This window comes from Primulina eburnea, chromosome 12, assembly GCF_022965805.1.
Source record: "Primulina eburnea isolate SZY01 chromosome 12, ASM2296580v1, whole genome shotgun sequence".
NCBI classification, from domain to species: Eukaryota; Viridiplantae; Streptophyta; class Magnoliopsida; order Lamiales; family Gesneriaceae; genus Primulina; species Primulina eburnea.
Window position 1 is genome coordinate 4,195,140 of NC_133112.1, and position 20,845 is coordinate 4,215,984.

Here is a 20,845-nt window from a genome sequence, read left to right on the forward strand (position 1 = left end):
AGCTGAATACTTGCCTAAACACAACGGTAAGCACTGGCATACCAGAAATAGCTCATTCTAAAATTGGAGATTCTTGGCATTTTTGAAGCATCTACGCGCAAATCGTGCTTCTCAGCGCTTCTATTTGTTTTTCTTTCCCAGAGGCTTCGGTTTCTGATCAAAACCGAAGATCTTTTCTTCACCAAGGTATGATTTTTGCACGAACCCATTTCCATTTTTCATGTTTCTTGTTCAATTTAGAAGGAAAAAACTGGTTCTGGGATCTGGATGTATCACCGTCTATTCAATTATCTATTTCTCTTTCTTTTTTGTGGTATGTGTGCAGCTCTTAAATTTTTTTGAGTTTTTGAATCACGAGATTTTGTTTGAGCATGGAGTTTTGAATGGACTTGCATTATTACCATCCTTTGTTTCTGTAATTTTTGTTTTGTTTTCTTGGTGCTATGTTGTGGATGACTCACGAATTTTGATTGATAATGCGATTTAGCATATCTTGAAGGGGCCGCCATTTTGTCGTTGCAGAATTTTTTTTATCTGAAGCCTGAAAGATTGATTTTCTTTGCTGAACGTCAATTGCGCTTGGTTTTATTTGATGTTGTAATCTGATTCAATAAAACTGTTGGTAAATTATGGTTTGCTCAAATTTTAAATTCTGTAACAATGAAAGTTGTGGGGAATGGATCAATATGAAGCAAGCTCTCTGAGTTCAATTATATATATTGGTAGATCAAGTTAAAGATCGATTTGGGCCGAGAAACTTTCATTACAAGGTTAAAGATGTTGTCATTTATGTGTTTAACTACTTGGGTCTTCTTATGGAACTAATATTGTTTTCACTTATTGAATATTGTTTCGAGATTGAAAAAATGTAGAACGATATGAAAAAGAATCTTATTTTTAGCTTAATCGAAATCGTTCTGATGAACCTAAGTTTATTAAATTTCTGCATGGGTCTGATAATAATAGACTGAAAACAAGAACTGTGAAAGTCAGGACTTTTATTTTCTCATTCATAATTTCAATGGTCTATGCTTGAGCAACTATTGATTTGATATCACCTGCAGAATCTTCATCACATATTGGTGATATCCCAAGTTTGGGGGAATGCGGAAAGATGTGTTTCAAAGCTTATAAGCCTTCAGTCTCCTGTGTCTGCAAGATTGTGCCTAAATCAAGGTCAATCTTCTTCAATTTTTATAATAATAGCAGGCGTGAATACGACTGCGCAATCAATTCTTACAGCCAAATGCACAACGATGCTGCAACCTACCCACTTCACGTGGTGCTGAAGCACGATGTTGTCGAAGACGGTTGAGTTCATAATTACAAAGACTCCTGCCTTGTGAGCGCCGTATCTTGTAGGAGAAGAAATTAGGATTAGTGTAATAGGATTTGTGCTTCGACATGAGGAATAAGGAAAACATATTGATGAAAAAATATGATGTCGGAAGGTTGTTAGGACAAGGTAGTTTTGCTAAAGTTTACTATGGTAGGAACCTTAAAACAGGACAGAGTGTGGCGATTAAGGTTATTGACAAAGAAAAGGTGTTGAAAATTGGACTTGTGAATCAGACCAAGAGAGAGATATCTGTTATGGGATTGATCAAACATGAAAATATAGTTCAGTTTTACGAAGTAATGGCTACAAAAACAAAGATTTTCTTCGTGATGGAATATGCTAAAGGCGGGGAGCTTTTTCACAAGGTTTCCATGGGGAAACTCAAGGAGGACATTGCGAGGAAATACTTTCAGCAACTGATTTGTGCTGTCTACTTCTGTCACAGAAGAGGTGTTTATCATCGTGATCTGAAACCTGAAAATCTTTTATTGGATGAAAATGGGAATCTTAAAGTATCGGATTTTGGGTTGAATGCACTTTCAAAATCCAAGAGACGGGATGGTTTGCTCCACACAACTTGTGGAACCCCAGCATATGTTGCTCCTGAAGTGATCAGCAGAAAAGGTTATGATGGAGCAAAAGCTGATATTTGGTCATGTGGGGTGATTTTATTCGTTATGCTAGCCGGTTATCTTCCATTCCACAACTCGAATGTTATAGAGATGTATAGGAAGATATCAATGGGCGAATATAAATGTCCTCATTGGTTCCCTCCTGAAGCACGGAGGCTACTTTCAAGGATCCTTGATCCAAATCCCCACACTAGGATTTCCATAGAAAGAATCATGGAAAACATGTGGTTCCGAAAGGGTTTGAATTCCAACTATGCGAGGACTCGAGTAGGGGATACTGAAAAGCCTCCTGTTGAAACTGATGAAGTTCTTGGATCTTCTTGTTGTGAGACTTGTCCCGAAAAGAAAACGGAGTTTGCAAGACCTCTTAGTTTAAATGCATTTGATATCATCTCTCTCTCCACAGGATTTGACTTGTCTGGTTTGTTTGTGGACGATGACCAAAGGGACGAGGTTCAATTTACATCAGCAAAACCAGCTTCTCATATCATGTCAAAACTTGAGGAAATTGCCTGTCATCTAAAGTTGAAGGTGAAGAAGGATGAAGAGTCGATGAGATTAGAGATGTCTAAGGAGGGTAGAAATGGTAATTTGACTGTATATGTGGAAATATTTGAAATCACTTCATCCTTCCATTATGTCGAGGTGAAGAAGCGTGATGGTGATACGATGGAGTACAGGAAAATTTTGCAAAGGAATATCAAACCGGCTCTTGAAGAGATTGTTTGGGCTTGGCAAGGTGAGCAACATCAGTAGTTGAAGTATCATCAATTCAAGCTTTCGTCCCAAACTAGTTGTGGTCGCGTGGGAAAATTAGTCTCCCAGTTCTAAATTATTTCACATCTCTTTACTTTATTTATTCATACTTGTCACATGTTATTGATTTTCTTGGCATTGTAATCTTCTTTGTCAGTCGTTTTAATCTATATAACCTAATTCTAAACGCTGTTTAAGCCCATTTTTACGTACGGATTGGTACGTTTGGATTGCTAGTGCTGATTTTGTTGTAACTTATTGATAATATCAAGTTTTCCCTACATGAACGATGAAAGAGTACTTTTGAACCCGGAATGCAGTTATGGTCGAAGTACTATTACTAGAACACAGTTTTTACAGAAGCGTTTCATTTAGTATACAGATGGAAGAATAGTTTAGTTACAAATCAGTTGTCACTTTTTTAAGCTCGAGTTCTTTCACGGCTTCTGCTGGAGTCTGTCCTTCCTGATTGTCTCGAGCTCCTTCACCATTTGCCAATGTTCCTTTGACAAATGACTTTCACCGAAACTTATGGACATCAGACGGCCCATTGTAAGCAATCTAAAAGACAACATTGATCCAGTTGAGAAAGAATGGAGACAGAATCAAACCAAATTGCTCAAACCATGGCTAGAATAACCTGCTAAATTCAAGGCTGCCTAAGCTTCGATCAGCTCGTCTGGCAGCAACTAGATCGTCTTCAACCACCTGAATGACATCGAGAAATGAGTATTTTTTATCCTTTATGAACCACATAACAGTAAGAATACACATGTTCTAGTGAAATAAAGTGAAACTTGAATGCAAGATTTAGTTCCAACCTTTTGCATATCTGGATCAATAGAATGAGATAAAGATTTCATCGTACCCAAGTACCATCTCCAAGCTTTTAGGATTTCTTCATCCACTGTCAAAGGGGACTCGACAGAAGATGGACGGAGCGGGAGAATAAGGTCAGCAGGCAAAATATGAGATTTCCCTTCAGAAAGAATCAGCAGTTGAACATCTACAGGCATCTCCATCTTATAATATGTAAAATCGTACTCAACCTGGGGAAACAAAAAAAAAAATAGAAATTGATGACAAGGTAGCAGTTAAACAAGTTGCAAATAGTAACTTTAGCTCATTTACAATGACGACATGAAGCGTGAATATCTTATATTTTGTTTACCGTTTGCGACTCCATCAGGCTTTTTAATACCCTTGTGTTATCAACCCCAGTTGAGTTGAGTGTCCCAACTTGTAATTGGGTCTCGTCAATGGTTAAGTGCGAGCCTTCAGCCAATTGCAAAAATCCAAATGCCAGCCTGCACGATGAAAAGTATACATGCCTTTAAATATTATGCTTCTCCTATACAAAATTATTATAATCTTATGGTCTACATAAAAACAGAGAAACTTGAAAATTTGAATACCTGTTTGTATTGTAATCCTTCTTTGGGGCAAGTGAAATAGTGTTGAGATAATTTATCGTTATAGGCAAGGTAATTGTGAAAGGAAGAAGGCACTCGATAGCGAGTTTAAGATGATTGCTGAAAACAGGCATACTTTCTTTGCTGAGGCAAGTAAGATTTAGAGATAACTTTCCAACAGCAATAGAATCAACTCTTGTGTGGACCTTCACATATCAAAAAGCAATATCAAGAAAGATGCAGAGAGTGAGGCATGTTAATTTTGTGAAAATAAACGCTCTAGAAGATGCAAGAAGCACTATTCAAGTCAACACGTGGTGCTTGGTGAGAAAATGAGGTGTGGCTGACCCTGGACAACAGATGCAGTAGCATATATTGAGCAGCCACCCTGTCATTTCCAAGAACAGTTGTTAAATGTCCCACAAGAGCTTCCCGTAGTTCTTTTGCTGTGTTAGGCATTAACTGTAGGATCACAAAGAGAAACATTAGCTACCAGCATTGGCAAGAAATGGAACAAGATGAGAATGATGTAAAGCTTGTGCAGCTCACCTCCAATGCAGGACCAGAAAGAAAATCATTTACCGTAAGCTTCCGGTGTATGATACAGTGGATCCGAGGCACCTATAATGAATAAATACAAACATTGGATGTTCCATCTCCGAAGTTACTTAACAGCAAGGCACTGGAATATGTACATTGTTGACATTTCAGCACCTCTTGACATTTTAAATTGTGGTTCAACACTTCTTGCAAACCTTTTGATTTGGACATGTCAATCAAGCTGGGTGGGGGTTTTATAGTAGTTTACTAGACAGGATGTAAAACATGCAGCTTTGCTCTTCTATAAAGGTATTAATCAAGCTGCTAGAATAACTTAATCTTTTCTCTAAGCAACAAGAAAAGGTCAAGGTAGGATGTGCCTTTCACAAGTACAAAGTATTCAAAAATAAGTTGCAAAACTGAAAAACAGAAAAATCTCAAGTTAAATTACACTTTCGAATATAAGCCTCGCAAGCCAGCAATGAGTATCCCCCGAGCATCTTAAACAGCATGCCACTGGGGTACAAAAAACTTTTAAAGTTACTTAAACAACCAAATATGGATTCCATTCTTTGCCTCAAAAAAGGTACCCTATTCCAAAATTGAATGAACCAAGGCGAAGTAACATATGGAGAAAAAAAAACCTTGGAAGAAGGCAGATGAACCAGTTCATCCTCAATACTTTGCAATAATTCATCATTATCAACTCTGTCTAGAGGAAGTTCTGGATCAAAAGTCAAGATTCCGACAAATTCAAAAATATCATTCAACTTTATCTCGGACTCAACGGTGTCATACATCTGCAGAATTTGAAGTATAAAAATGAAACCAATCGAGTGTCAGACGAATCATAATGGTAAACATTTATTGGAGTAGCAAGTTAAGATATGAATCTCATTTACTTGCCTTTATTAAACAGGGAAAAGAATGTCTTTCAGCATCAGGGACCAAACTCAAATTAGAGAAGGTTCCCTCAGTTACAGTCTGTGGCATGGTTAAAGGCTCCAAAGAAACTCCATCCTCCCGCTGACAAGAATTAAAATTTGGAAGAATTAAGTTATTCACGAATTTACCCACATCCACTACTCAGAGCTAATTTTGAACAAAAATTTAGGTGATTTATGCCATGCTAGACACGAGAATCAACAATGACAATAGTAAAAGGAACACCATTAAGTTAGTCCTACGTACCATCTTTTTAGAATTTGGAGAACCCTCAGTGGCATTAAACTCCTGTCAATAAATGTAGTTTATCACAATGTTTTGCCAAAATACACATCCCAACTAAGCCATGCAAATTTTTACAGGAGATGATATCCATGTGAACAAAAGTGAATGCAGAAAGCTGAACTTGCCGAAGGAATGTCATATCTCAGTTAAACTAGTGATATTTCCCAATCTTAGGCGTGCTTTAAAGTTTTTGACAGGAAAACTGGGAAACAACATGATTCCGACCTACAATAAGTAGGACAGGCATAAAAACCAGGAGAAAAAAAAAAGAAATGTACCATCATATCAACATCACCCATAACTGCTTCATCCTCCCTTGGCCGCTTCTCTCTCTGTGGAGATATTAAATTGGTATGAGAATTTCTAACAGCCTCTTGAGAAGATTCAGCCCAAAAATTTTGCCCCGGAACCTAAAACAGAGAGAGTGAAAGGACTGAAAATTTTAAACTGCGATCAACCATGCCGAAAAATCAAAACAGAGTAAGACCTGTAGCTTGTAGAACGAAGTAAAACAGGGAACAAGCAAAATGAATGAACTCACAGGAATGCAATAAAGTAGTCGACGCTCCCAAATTTGCATATCAAGTGAGGTATTAATAGGAGAATGAGAAGTATCCGCAAATTTGTTTGTTCTCCATGTATCACCATCCTGTAACAGAAATACGAAAATGTAATTGAAATCTAACCATTGTTCTTAGCACCAAACAACTGGATTGTACAACACCGCAAAACATGGCAAAATACCTTGTATGCGCCAACATAAAATTCATTGCCCAACATGTCTTGTATCATTCCTCGAAAGCGCACCAGAGTATTGGGTTGAGCCCATTTTAAGGTAGAAGGATTGAGCATGGGCACCTAAAGTAAGATAAAACCAAACACAAAAATTGGCCTAAATTTCATTCCGCACTTACTACTTCGTTGTAACAGCTAAATTGTGAAAAGATACAAACTAACAGAACCTCAAAAAAAAAAATTTCAACTTATTTCTCCGAGCATTAGCAGCCGGTGAATCAGCTGACCAGCATGATATACAAAAACACGTTAGAAGAGGGAATCTCATGTTCAGTAATCGTGATCTTCTCGTAATCAGAAAATAATCTAAGATTTACACCGATTCATGGAAAATGTTTTTGATAACATGAAGTAAAATCCAAGTACATACTTAAAAACCTCTTATCATGGTTACACGACCAATCAAACACAGTAATGAAAGCATCATCGAAAAAAAAAAATCAACCTGAGAAAGACAATCATCGTCGAAGAAGAATTGGCGGAATAATTCAGCTGCTCCCCAGTCCTGGCCTTGGAGCACCGCCGGATCGTATCCGGACGCCACCGCCTTATCAAATGTCAAGCGTACGGCTCCCAGAGGGTTCGCAAGGCAATCGTACGGCAGCCCCACCATTGAAATTTCTTTTCTTTGTTTAGATTAGAATACACTTATCATACAACGCACAATTCGGAGGGTTAGGCATTGGGGAGAAGCTGAACAGTGTTATAGAAGGAGTGGTTGATTTCCCGCCAAATCAAGTTGTGTTCCCGCCATTTCTGCATTAGGTTTTGGGCTTCCTTCTATATTGGGCCTACGCAACGCGGCCATGTCGCATCGTCCCTATACATCTTTAATATATTTTTTAAATTTCCAGTTTTATTATATTTTATTTTTTGGAATAACAGGACAGTTAAATTATATAACAATGTTGTATCAGATATATAAACAAATTGAGATACTCGATAAAATATCTGTTCGTATTTAAAATTGTTGAATTTGAACAAAACTTATAATATTGAATTTGAACCAAACTCGAAACATATTCAAATTATTTTGATCGAACGAAAAGAATGATCAACCGATGAAAGAACATTAAATTATTCTATTTAACAGAGGTAAAAAAATTTTGGATACCAATTTCACATAAAATAAATTACATGTTTTGCTTGTAAAATCAATCATCGATCAAAACTTTGAATATGTAATTCATGAAAAGAGATTTAACGAGCAATAAAAAGACTCTAAGTTATTTTAGATCTTATTCAACAAGAAATTAATAGTAATCAATATTAGTCTACGAAAGATCGATATATAGAATTTATTATTCATGATATAGAATTGTAAAAATAAAAAAGAAAAAAAATTTAGGAGGTTAAATTAAATAGTATGAGTTATATTTTACTATCAATATTACTATTTCATTTGTTTTAATATTGTTTTTATGAGTTAGTCACAGTGATTTTAAATTGATAATTATTTGTAATATACTTCGCTTTTGTAGATTATGATTTATACATTGACAAAATCTATAATTTGATTGATTTTTAAGTTATTATACTTTATACGTTGTGTTTGAATATATAAATTTTTTAAAAAAAATATTTTCAATTCATTTTGTTCTATATATTATATGACAAAAACTTGTATGAGACGGTCTCACGGATAATATTCGTGAGACGGATCTCTTATTTGGGTCACCCATGAAAAAGTATTACTTTTTATGCTAAGAGTATTATTTTTTATTGTGAATATGGGTAGGGTTGACCCGTCTCACGGATTATGACCCGTGAGACGGTCTCACATGAGACTAACTCATATTATATTCATACAATTTATTATATAAAATAAAATCAACGGATTGAATTTTAATTTGAGAAACAATTTTGAAAGTAAGATATATAAATTATTATAAATCGTCTAATGTGATAAAAAATTAAGCCCAGATAAATAACAAAATAATTAATTATTTTTCAAAAAATCAAATTTTTAAACTTTTATAATATAATTGATATTGCGTATGTTAACACAAGTACATTAAGCTAGTAAATATAAACGTAGAGATTGGAATATTGATCATTCATGGAAAGAGTGTGACATTTATTTCAAAAATAAGTAGGATCCAACCACTTGTACCCTTTCAATAATTTAGGAATCACTTTCTAATTATAAATCTCATTAATATAACAAACAAGTATATATATCAAATCATTCGAGTTCTTGTTTTGAAGCGAGCAAAATAATTCGGATAGGCGAATAGCTCACATTTTCCAAACTCTCGACTCATTGCTCTGAAGAATTAACAATTCGAACCAAAATTCTTAAAATTTTCGAATCTCGAACTTTAGTAATTCATATTCAGTCGGTTTGATTCAATTAATCTCGATCAAACATGTCTAAATATTCATTCTCGAACCAAACAATGTCTCATCAAAAAAATCCGTTCACTTTCAACTCCGTCCGCCCGAAATCCCTATGAATGTCGTCACGACGATGGATGCGGAACATATCAAAACAGCATTAAACACGACGACTGTCCTTGCCTCTTTATTTGCATCTCAAACATGTAATTGTTACACAAACAAACATGAAAACACTTATTCAAGTTCAACACTAAAATGACAACACCCACCTTTATAATTATCTCTTATTAATACACAAAAACAGAGTTGGACGATCAAGGGGACTCGTAAACTTGGCTAGCATATCTCCAGTTCATCACATTCCATATGTTCTTCAGGTAATCCGGTCGGGCGTTTTTGTACTGCACAATGCCAACCAACAAAATGGTTCATTCGACGTCTCAGAACCGTGACTAAACAAATTCAACATTCAGATGATCTACCTGCAAATAGTATGCGTGCTCCCAGACATCGATCCCAAGCAGAGGAACCAAGTTCGACCCTTTAGTGCCCAGGGTGTCCTGTAGTATAAATGCACAAGAAAGTTGGATCAGTCGATACGTCGAGTGTTAATGAATGTCAATGTCAGATACCTGATTCACAGTGGTGTCAACCACAAGCCTCTTCAATTCTTTGTCCAAGCCGAGCCACTGAAATATCAATGAAATTAAATTAGACAATGCAAATTCACCGGAGATTAATGTATTCCATCTCTAGTTCATGGGGCGAGTATTATTGGCTTACCACCCATCCGGAGCCCTGTACTGCAGCTCCTTCTGCGTTCATCTTCTGAATTAGAGCTTCCAAGGAACCGAATTCATTGTCGATAGCGGCGCGTAAAGGACCCTTTGGAGGCTCACCACCACCTTCCTGCAAGGAGAGAATATTTTATCATCATTCTAATGAAAGAAAGCTCCATGTTTCAAATTTTTGTGGTAAAATAACTGTTTGTGTTTAACTTACACTAACGGGTGCAAGATTCTTCCAGAAAATTGAGTGATTTACATGACCTGTGAAATGAAACACAAGATTACAAGTTGAAAATCTCAAGTAAACATAGGAGCATTTCGGATGAAACCATTATGTAGAAAAACACTTTTAACTCGAAATTTTTAATTGGTTTTTTTAATAAAAAAGTTACAAGGTTCGGGACCAAGTGTAAACAAATTAAACCGATTCGTGAGCTTTTCGACCCATACTCAAATATCTTCGCAATTCATAAGATTGTATATTAATAACATAAAAACCTCCGCCATTGAACTTGATGGCGCTCTGCAACTTGACGACGGTGGCGGCATCTCCAGTGGAAACAGCGCCGTCGAGCTGCTCCAGAGCCTTGTTGTAATTGGTGACATAAGCCAGGTGGTGCTTCTGGTGGTGCAGCCGCATGATATCGCCACTGATGGTGGGTTCCAGTGCATCGTAGTCGTAGGGCAGATCGGGAAGCGATAGCTTGATCAGCCCATGAAACCCTTTGGATTCAACACCAGCCATTGCTTAGATTCCAAGATTTTTCAGAGAAGAAACGGATGAAGATGATCGATAACGGAGACTGCGTGTGTGTGTGTGCGCGTATATATCTTGACTGGAATTTAGTTCGATCGGTAGTACAAGGCGGCCTGTGTCTGGACTTGTACTGCTTGGACTTGTACTTCCACAAGTGTAGTACAAATTGTGTGTCATCTCCTGTTTCGTTCCATGGAATCTTCTCTTGAATTTTATCAAATATTTACGTTCATGATGTTATATATATTATATTGTGTGATTTTTTTTTTCAAAAAAAAAAAATTAATTTACGATTTTGATTATACAGCAGAATTTCGATTTTATTTGGTTTGAATGTATCGGCAGTATAAATTATTTTTTAAAATAAAATTTCAAAAAAGTCGATGCTCAAGTGGATTTTTATATTATTAAAAAAATTAATATTAAGAAATCAAAACCTACCGTTTTGTTTCTTTATTGAATCACGAGTTCAATTCTCATTCATTGCAATAATATTAGTTATTATGAGATGAATTCTTACCTAAAACTATTGACAACGGTAACGATGCAACTCTATTATTTAAACCGTACATCAGTTCAAACATCACATTTCGATTGTTTAATGAAGTGAAAACAATTATTACAACTCAACGGTAGATTATATATATTTTAAAAAAAAACACATAATTTAAAATTTATCAATTAACTTATGTCAAAGTTATACATGCATATATACACATGATTAAAAGAACATTGTGTTTTCAAGGAATATGTGAGAAATGGGTGATATGACAATATATAGAAATGAAGTAAAATTATATTTTGGTAGATTACAATGAAAATATAATATATGATTATTTTTATTTTGATATGATGAAAATGTTTTCTACGTTGATTTATTTTTAGAACTAGTGCATCAACACACATAACGTTTGTATAATATTTTTTATAATTTATTTGATTTATATTTAAATGAGGATCAAAATATAATTATAAGCTGTAATTTTGATATATAAATTAAAAAATAAATTGAAAAAAAAAAAATTACCATAATGAGAATTTAAACTATAAACTTAAACCAAGAAACAATGACTCTATCCGTTGAACTACATATAACTTACATTAAAATATTAACATTTTATTAATATATATATATATATATATAATTATTAAAACAGACCATGACACCATGGCATCAAAGTTAGTTATTCTAAATGTCTCAAATTTAATAAAATAGTATAGATATCAAAACATAAATGAAAGTAATTCAAATTATTTAATTAATTTAATGTGAGAGATGAGAAAACGTGGAATGAATCTACTCTATAAAATGTTAACAAATGAAATAATGTTGATTACAAATTACAATGACTCATGTGGACGCTGAACAATGTCAGTTGTATGAACAAGTGAGCAAACAAATAGGCTTAAAACAGATGCAAAATAGGAAAAGAAAAAACCCTGAATCACAATGTGTAGCTGATTTCACTGGCAGAAAGAGAAGTGCCTTCAGATTTCACAAGATTGGAGCCTCTGCTGCCGATATCGAGACCCTGGAAGCGACCTAAAGGATCCTGGTGCAACCTGTCGGAGAAACCTTGTACATGCGCAGCAGACGTCGTGATAGGATGCTGATGACTCGACATGGCAGTATGAATGGGATGAAATGGTGGGAGTTGTAGGTTTTTTGAGATGTTATGGGAATAGAAGGCCGGGGGATTGTACGGGACATGCTGCATTGCGGTGCTGAAAATTGCATCTGAGGGGGCGGAAGATATTTCCCCGGTGGCGGCTCTGAGTCTGTCTACCTCTTGCTTCAGTGCTTCGTTGAGTGCTGCAAAACACACTGATATGTTATGTGGGAGATCCTACCGAATTTTTATAATTTCTTACATAGGCAACTCGGACATGGTTCGAAATTTCAAACTGAGAAATCAAAAATTCCTTCGGCATTTGCACGATTGCATTGCTTGGGAGTAAATGTAACCAAATCAAAATAGCAACTCCATGAAAGATTTAAATTTTGTAATTTGCCAGATCGGTTTATCAAATAAAAAGTAATTCACCATTCATGAAAGCATGCTCCTGCTTACCATCGCGTAACCGTGCTTGCTGTTCCATGTGTTGTAACTGAAGTTTGAGCTCTGTGTTTTCATTACTCAGCCCTGTTGTGTCTCTCTGCAAGAACAAACATTTTCTCAAAACATGGAGCCATCAAATAATATATCCAAAGGAAGAATGCACCCTATCCATCGGTAGCAGCTTACATTCTCGTACAATTTACAGAGCAGTTTTCAGTACAGACAACATCTCAGAAGGGAATATTGGCGGCCAGTTTAAAGAAGAGAATCCGTATAATATCGGTAGTTGTACAGAAAAAGATTAATACACTTGGTATTCTGCATAAATCCCAAGAAAATTTTGCTCATCTTGAGAAGTACTTGAAATGAATCAAACTACTTTGGCCTTTAATGTTACCAAGAACAAGGGAAGGAAAATCTAAAAATGGTTGTCCCCTCAAAATCTGTAGCATAAATAAAACAAAAAAGGTCAGAATAGCTCTAACGAAGCACTACCTGAAACAGTGTGAGTTGTGCAGAGAGAGTTGTCGATTCCGTTTGAAGGTTCTGAACTTTTCTCTCGAGCTCAGACATGTAGTGTGCCTTTCTCTCTTTCGATCGAGCAGCAGATTGACGGTTAGCCATAATCCTGATCCATGGTAACACCGATACAAGAAAAATGAACGTCGATTCTAATTTTATACGTACTAAAGTCAAGAGGAATGTCTATAAGTTCAAGTGCCGTCTGGTATGTTCTGTGTAAAATTGACCTGAGAAATACTTAGCCAAACAGCTTTGAAATTTGTATCAAGATCCTTTAGTTAAAAAAACTCTCTTCACCAAAAATGTCAACCTGGTAGAACAAGTTCAAGATCAGGCATCCAGGGTGGTGGAGCCACCGGTAGCCATCTCCTCCGTTTTAATTCTAAGTTTCATATCTTTTATGTAATTTAAATGTATATATTCATATGATTTCATTACCTACAAGTTATTTCTTCTTCGAAATCGGAAATCCTATGTTATCGAAACAACTGACCAATTTCACTCCAATCCACAAAAAAGAGACCCATTGGATCTCTCTATTTCGGAAAAAAAAACTAATACTCGTATTATTTCCAATTATATACTCGACCCGATTCGATTCTATACCAAGATATCAAATCAAGAAAACACACACCCAAAAAACAAGAGTGAAAAAGAAACGACCTTTTGGCCCGTTTGGGGTCTATAGTCCACAATTCAGCAAGCTTATCAGGAGCCATAGCTGTCTTTGCTTCAATATTACTCTCATTCAACATTAAACTCGAGCTATCCACAGAATTACTATACCTATGCCTAGGCCTAGCCACTCCACCAGCAGTCTTCCCGCCATCATCTCCGCCCTCCGCCGCCGTCCCACCAGCATTGTATAAAGCAACCGAATCCACAACCCCAGATCCGCACCCAACACCTGCGCCTCCGCCGAACTTCTCTATATCCATATAAGTAGAGAACATATCATCCACAGATCCCATTTCCTCAAAACTCCCCTCTGGCGCATCGAACTGCTCGGACACTAGATCCAAGTGCTCCTGCATCCGAAATTTCACCTCCGAGTGAGCCCTGCGGTGGTGGGTCGGCCTCATTGCGGCAGAATGCGACGGCGTTTGGTTCAACTTAAAGTTTGGATCTTGCATTTCGTGGCTTCCAGTTATAATGATTTAGGAGTGGACATCCGTGGGAGTGATCAGCGACTGTTTTTTTTTCTTTAGTTCTTGGAATAAAGTTGACAAGAATAGGCAAATATTGAGAAATGGGAGGTTGAAAATGGAGTAGTGGGGGAGGAGGAGCGAGGCGTTTTGTAGGGATGAGTCGATGAGGGTGTAATCATTCGAGGTGTGGGGCACGCATGGGATCCCAGCCCCCCTGACGGAGGAGCATATATATGTAATAAAAGTTTGTTCATGTACTTTTTTTTTTTACGGTGAAATTTGTAACTTTATTGCGAAAGTTTGTTCATGTACTTGAGTTATGTATATGTTCCACCCATGATCGGCGATCATTTTATTTAAACATAAATAAATATGTGGTTCGTTAATTTTTTTTCTTTTTCACATATCAATCATCTTATATAAACACGTTGATATTAAAATTCATAATGTAATCACTCACTTATATATATATATATATATATACACACGCTAACCATCAGTGCTATTTTCTTTGACCCCGAGTTTTTTTTTATACGATACACTAAAATTCTAGCTTTTTTATTCTCAATGATGGGCATGTGTTTAAGATATTGAATTAAATCGAATCAATGTGTCGTATTATTTGGATTGATTTTTCAGACGATTACAATTTAAATTGAGTTTATAATCGATCAAACTGATTAAAAATTTAAGATTCATGGAAAATAAACAAAATTAAACCGATTATATTAATATAACCAATTATGTAAAAAAAAATTCTAACATATTATGTTTTTTATTGGATGTTGCCATGCACACATACAGACAAGACAACAGCCGGATAACTCCGGTGAGATATAAATATCCCAGTATAAATCATGTATACATGCAATCATATAAATCATATAAGAGCATATAACAAAAATCATATCCTATATCAACATCATGATATAAATCAATAACAAGAATAAATCATATTCTAAACATGTACCCTAATCAGGAACATAATTCAATATCTAGAATAAATCATATTCTCGGCATGTACCAATATCAGGAACATAAATCAATATCAAGAATAATTCATATTCTAAACATGTACCAATATCAGGAACATAATTCAATATCAAGAATAATTCCTATTCTAGACATGTACCAATATCAGGAACATAATCAATATCAAGAATAACTCCTATTCTAAACATGTACCAATATCAGGAACATAATCAATATCAAGAATAACTCTTATTCTAAACATGTATCAATATCAGGAACATAATTCAATATCAATCAATATCAATCAATATAACTGTCCCTCAAGCTCGTGACTCCACGTTTTATACTAGACTCAATCCTAGTCTAGGGATCCCGGTTTCCAGATGTGGTATTCCTATATCGAATTCCGTAAAGGATGGAACCATAATCTCTATTACTCGATATAACCAGTGCCCTGGTATTCCTATATCGAATTCCGTAATAGAAGAATTCCAATACCCTTTACTCGATATAACCAAATATGGTGTTCCTATATCGAATTCCGTAATAGATTCCATTACTCGATATAACCAAACATCCAGTGTCCTGACCTAACCGTCAAGGACTGTAGCTCTATCGCTAACATCCTATCTTGAGACATCGTGCAATGTGCCGTGGCGATACCACCACTATCCGGCACTTCTGTCACAAGATAACTCGTCTAATACCTGTCATCTAATATCAAGAGAACAAGTACATCAATCAACTTAATGCAAATATCAATGCAATAAGGTAAAGTATGTGATTTAGGGAAACTCGAGTCAAACCTCCCTCGAGTTGTGCAATCCCAACTCAACATTAATTTATACCTTTATCTTCTCGCTCCGAAGAAGAAGAAGAAGAAGAAGTCCCGACTCTATCTCGGTCCATTCCCAATCTGGTAATAATAATATCGAACAGATATAATATCAATAAACAACTCAATTCAATCCCTGTTCTGAATCAATATCAAATCACAATAAAATCTGATCAATGTCAATCGACATACGGTATACCAATACAATCTAAATCAATACCGACTCTGATCAATTTCAATCAACTGATGTTTCGACGGCATAACAATACTGTCTCGATAATCCCGTCAGTCCAAACATCACAGATATAATACCAGAACTCATAATCAATATCGATATCAGTCATAATCTCAATAACCATACATATCTGATATGAATTCTCAGTCAAATCGACTCCAAAAATCATAACAATTACATACACAGTCCGTTCTTCAATCTGACTTCGATTCTATGATGTCTAACATGACAAGAACATCATATATGAATCCTATTCAATTCTGACAATGACATAATTGCAAAACATGTCAAAACGTAGCAACACTTACGTCCAGTTGTAGCCTGCGTTGATAGAAACTCAGTGCTAAAGTCGGATTCAAAATCAGACGGGCGGATTGAAGTGAAAAGGCGTAAGGATTAAAGCTTCCCTTCTCGGTTCCTTCGTTTCTCCCTTTTTCCCTTCTTACCAAAGTTTGATATGTATGATATATGTATATATATACACGTCGCGCATATACAGACCAAGTGGCAATTTTTCATGTTGCATGACTCGCGCTCGGGCGGTTAATCTCTACCGCTCGAGCGCGGCACATTCTGTCCGAAGATCAACTTGATCACCATTGACGCTCGGGCGGTAACTTTCTGCCGCTCGAGCGCCAGACGTTCTGTCCGACTTTGTTCTTTTATGGTGTATTGGCGCTCGGGCGGTTCTTTTCTACCGCTCGAGCGCCAGATGTTCTGTCCAACATCTTGGCTCACCATATATACATATTTTTTTATTTGATTGTAGTTTGTATTATATCCTTAGTGAGTTTTGTAGCAATCTAACTACTACGAAAAAAAAAATTGTTTCAAACTTTTGCCCAAATAGATATAACTACAATATTACAATTTTTAAGTTTTCCCAAGTCGCAAAAATATGTAAACTCTTATAAATATTTTTATAAATGCTTTTTTACTTATAATTATAGAACACGACCAAATAAAATATTTATTTAACTTCTATCGAGTATCAACAACCAATTTTTTTTCAAATTACAATATCTCATGTATCGATTATATATGAAAATTGAAAATAAAAATCAGTCATCCAAACTAGACCGAACCGAATTTCATAATTTGTAGTTGATTTTGCTATAAAAATTTCATAGTTTGATTTTGTATTAAAAAAAATTATAATTATGAGTGGGTCTTATGTGAGACCGTCTCACGGATCTTAGTCTGTGAGACGGGTCAACCCTACCCATATTCACGATAAAAAATAATATTTTTTTATGGATGACCCAAATAAAAGATCCGTCTCACAAATACGATCCGTGATATCGTCTCACACAAGTTTTTGTCTATAATTATATTCGAATTTAATCAAAGCACACCGACCTTTGACACTTGTTATGCATAAGTGGGATGATAAATGTGAATTTCATCGAAGATAACGTGGACCACATACATCCAATCCAAGTGTCTTGGACAATTTGACGGATGATTTGCAAATATTTGATTTTTATCTCTCATGAAATTATTTATTTTACTTAGTAAAAAAATTTGTTTTATATTTTGTTCAACACAATAGTTTGATTGTTGCATTTTCATATAAATATATAAAGACAAAAACTTGTGTGAGACGGTCTCACGAATCGCATTTTGTGATAATGATATCTTATTTTGGTCATTCATGAAAAAATATTATTTTTTATACTAAGAGTATTACTTTTTATTGTGAATATCGATAATGTTGACCCGTCTCACAGATAAAGATTCGTGAAACCGTCTCACAAGAGACCTACTCATATATATATATATATATATATATATATATATATATAAATTTCCAAAGAACTTGAATCTAATTGATATGTCTTTTAACAATAATTAAGTTTTATCAAATTACTAAATCATTGATGGATTTCAATAACATTTCGCTATTGGCTTTCATGTCCTCAATCGGGCATTCTTTTCACCTCGTAGAACCATGAATATGTTAAATGTTTAACAAATTAGGTGAGAGATATGACACGAGAAAATGCATTGTTTGATTAAATTAATAATTACAAACACAAAAAGTTAATTTTTTTTATTTTAAAATGAGTGGCAAGTTCCTCCTTGCACCCTTCCCTTTAAATTGTAACTTAAAATATTTGACTTAATTTTTCAAGGATAATAATTATAAATCATGACCTAAGATTATAAATTTTTGTTTTATAAAAATCAAATAACCAATGATAAATTGATTAGATCTCTAGTGTGTCTATATATATATATATATATATATATATATATATATATATATATATATAATTTTGTTATGCTTTCCAACTCATTTGATATGTTTCATCGGATTCAATAAGTGAACGTCACTTAATTGATGGATACGATTGATGAACAACGTAACAAAACAAAACTGAATCTTATATAAAAAAGGTTCTTTTTATTTTATGGGGAATCTTGCTTTCAATCTCCAGAAATTATTATGTGATCGATATATGTATTAATATTTATTGGTGTGTACATTGAATTTTGTGATAAAGATGCAAGATTACTATTATTTCCTTTGCCTCCAAAGTGGGGTGCAAAGAGAATCTAGCACTCGAATAATTAAGAAAGTGAAGTTCGATCACTGAACAATTTTAGAGTCCAAAAACCACTAATATTAAATAACCAATATGCAAATCGAATCGAATCAAACTTGCGCGAGCTGTATTTTAGTTATTGAAAATATCTTAACTCGTTCTATTTTGACATCTGTTTTTTTTTTTTAGTCACGCACAATAATATAATAATTTTAGGCATAGTTTGGTACATAGAATAAGGGAGGGATTGATAAATAATCTTCCTTATCTCATGTTTGGTACCTTTTTAAAATATCATGGGCCCTTGATAAATAATTTTTTAAAAGGATAAAATGTCCCTTCTATTAGGTGTGATAATTTTAATTTAATGATAAAATACACTACAAATGACTTAATTACCCTCAATTATCTAGTTGGTAGAAATTAAATCAAATAATTTTATTTATTTATTTTTATATATTATATAATATGATAATCATATAAATGAATTCGAGATAATTATAAAAATAATTTTTATAAATCTCAATAAAATTATTAGTATCACTCGATTAACCTTAAAAATTGATATTTGATTTGACTCACAAAATCAAGGACTCAATTATTATATTATATAATATATAAAATTAGGTATATATAAGCAAATCATACAAGTACTATCGGCGCATGAACAGATAAAAAATATGAACTACAGCAACAACTTTGAAATTATAAAATTTATTATGATAAGGTTAATTTTGTCATTACAATCTAATATATAAATTTAATCACTCTTATTAAAATTATACCAAACATTAAATATAATATCCTATATATTATTTATCATTATGTTATATATCACATGTTTATCTTATCATGTGTATCAAACTATGCTTTAATGTATAAAATTTAGCAAGCCCAAGATTTATAACGTGATCATGAAACCAAACTTACAAGTTAACCATATATGTGAGCTCTGGCTATAACTTTTATCATGAGTAAAAAATGTAATTGTCTCGTTAATTGCAAAAACATGTGTGAGACGGTCTTACAGATCATATTTTGTGAGATAGATATCTTATTTGAGTCATCCATGAAAAAATGTTACTTTTTATTGTGAATATCGGTAGGGTTGACCCGTCTAACAGAAAAAGATTCGTGATACTATCTCACAAAAGATCTATTCTTCATTTTTTGGGTTAAGCGATGGTCGCCGCTCATCGAAATTTATCTCAAATAACTGTGAGTTCGTGCTGATTCAATAACAAACAATAGTATTCACATTCCTTATCTGCTTATTGATCAAAAGTGGGAGTCATGGATCTTCAAAACTAAAAATGTAGGAACAAAAATAGAGAAAATAACATTATATATTGATTATGTAACTCGCATCTTTGTTGCTTTTTTTTAATCATATTAGTGGTCAACTTACTATTTTAGTTAATTGACTTATATTTTTTTCATTGTCAATCTTTTTTGTCAGGGTGATGACATCTTTAATGTCACGTCTCGAGACGGGGGTTGGTCGACATTGATGTTGCTCTCGAATTTACATTCGAAAACAACAAACCTCTTAAGTACAAAATTCAGAAACCAGTCTTTTTATTCATAAATACTGAATATCTCAATATCTGATACAAACTCAAATGTTTTACAGCGGAAATGTAAAACCGAACATAATACTGTCTTAACTTATATAGCGGAATCTAATTACATAAATCAGAACTGAGAAAATTAGCAGTCTTCTTCACTAGCTCCAGAACTGATGACGTTCTTCTTCTTCTAACAATTCTTCCTCGCTCTTATCTGAGAGAATTTGGTGGGTGAGTGATATGGTTATCACTCAGTAAGCGGGGCTCTCAATTTTCGAAATCATTTTCATACAGAAACAGTAATATAAATAATATACAGAAATTATTATTTTCATAACAAAAATCAGTATTCAGTATTCCGAAATCA

General features: G+C 34.5%; 4 protein-coding genes across 4 annotated transcripts; 1 reads left to right on the plus strand and 3 right to left on the minus strand.

Annotated features, from left to right (window-relative positions):
• On the plus strand, positions 1-2,963 carry LOC140807014 (CBL-interacting protein kinase 2-like). The gene is made up of 2 exons (XM_073163653.1): positions 1-186; positions 1,065-2,963. The coding sequence occupies exon 2, from the start codon at positions 1,405-1,407 to the stop codon at positions 2,725-2,727; it is 1,323 nt and encodes a 440-aa protein (XP_073019754.1). The 5' UTR covers positions 1-186; positions 1,065-1,404; the 3' UTR covers positions 2,728-2,963.
• Positions 2,640-7,483, minus strand: LOC140807013 (mini-chromosome maintenance complex-binding protein). The gene is made up of 14 exons (XM_073163652.1): positions 7,150-7,483; positions 6,654-6,767; positions 6,451-6,558; positions 6,188-6,319; positions 5,871-5,912; positions 5,586-5,705; positions 5,324-5,479; positions 4,689-4,760; positions 4,488-4,601; positions 4,143-4,345; positions 3,899-4,034; positions 3,549-3,776; positions 3,368-3,435; positions 2,640-3,288 (listed from the first exon to the last, which is right to left on the minus strand). Exons 1-14 carry the CDS (start codon positions 7,315-7,317, stop codon positions 3,165-3,167), a joined length of 1,785 nt encoding a protein of 594 aa, XP_073019753.1. The 5' UTR covers positions 7,318-7,483; the 3' UTR covers positions 2,640-3,164.
• Positions 7,484-9,215: 1,732 nt separating this feature from the next.
• Positions 9,216-10,660, minus strand: LOC140808197 (superoxide dismutase [Mn], mitochondrial-like). The gene is made up of 6 exons (XM_073165258.1): positions 10,331-10,660; positions 10,047-10,093; positions 9,828-9,953; positions 9,677-9,733; positions 9,527-9,604; positions 9,216-9,445 (listed from the first exon to the last, which is right to left on the minus strand). Exons 1-6 carry the CDS (start codon positions 10,575-10,577, stop codon positions 9,359-9,361), a joined length of 642 nt encoding a protein of 213 aa, XP_073021359.1. The 5' UTR covers positions 10,578-10,660; the 3' UTR covers positions 9,216-9,358.
• Positions 10,661-11,870: 1,210 nt separating this feature from the next.
• Positions 11,871-14,528, minus strand: LOC140807778 (transcription factor RF2b-like). The gene is made up of 4 exons (XM_073164743.1): positions 13,835-14,528; positions 13,145-13,277; positions 12,662-12,746; positions 11,871-12,402 (listed from the first exon to the last, which is right to left on the minus strand). The coding sequence occupies exons 1-4, from the start codon at positions 14,302-14,304 to the stop codon at positions 12,035-12,037; spliced, it is 1,056 nt and encodes a 351-aa protein (XP_073020844.1). The 5' UTR covers positions 14,305-14,528; the 3' UTR covers positions 11,871-12,034.
• Positions 14,529-20,845: the final 6,317 nt, after the last annotated feature.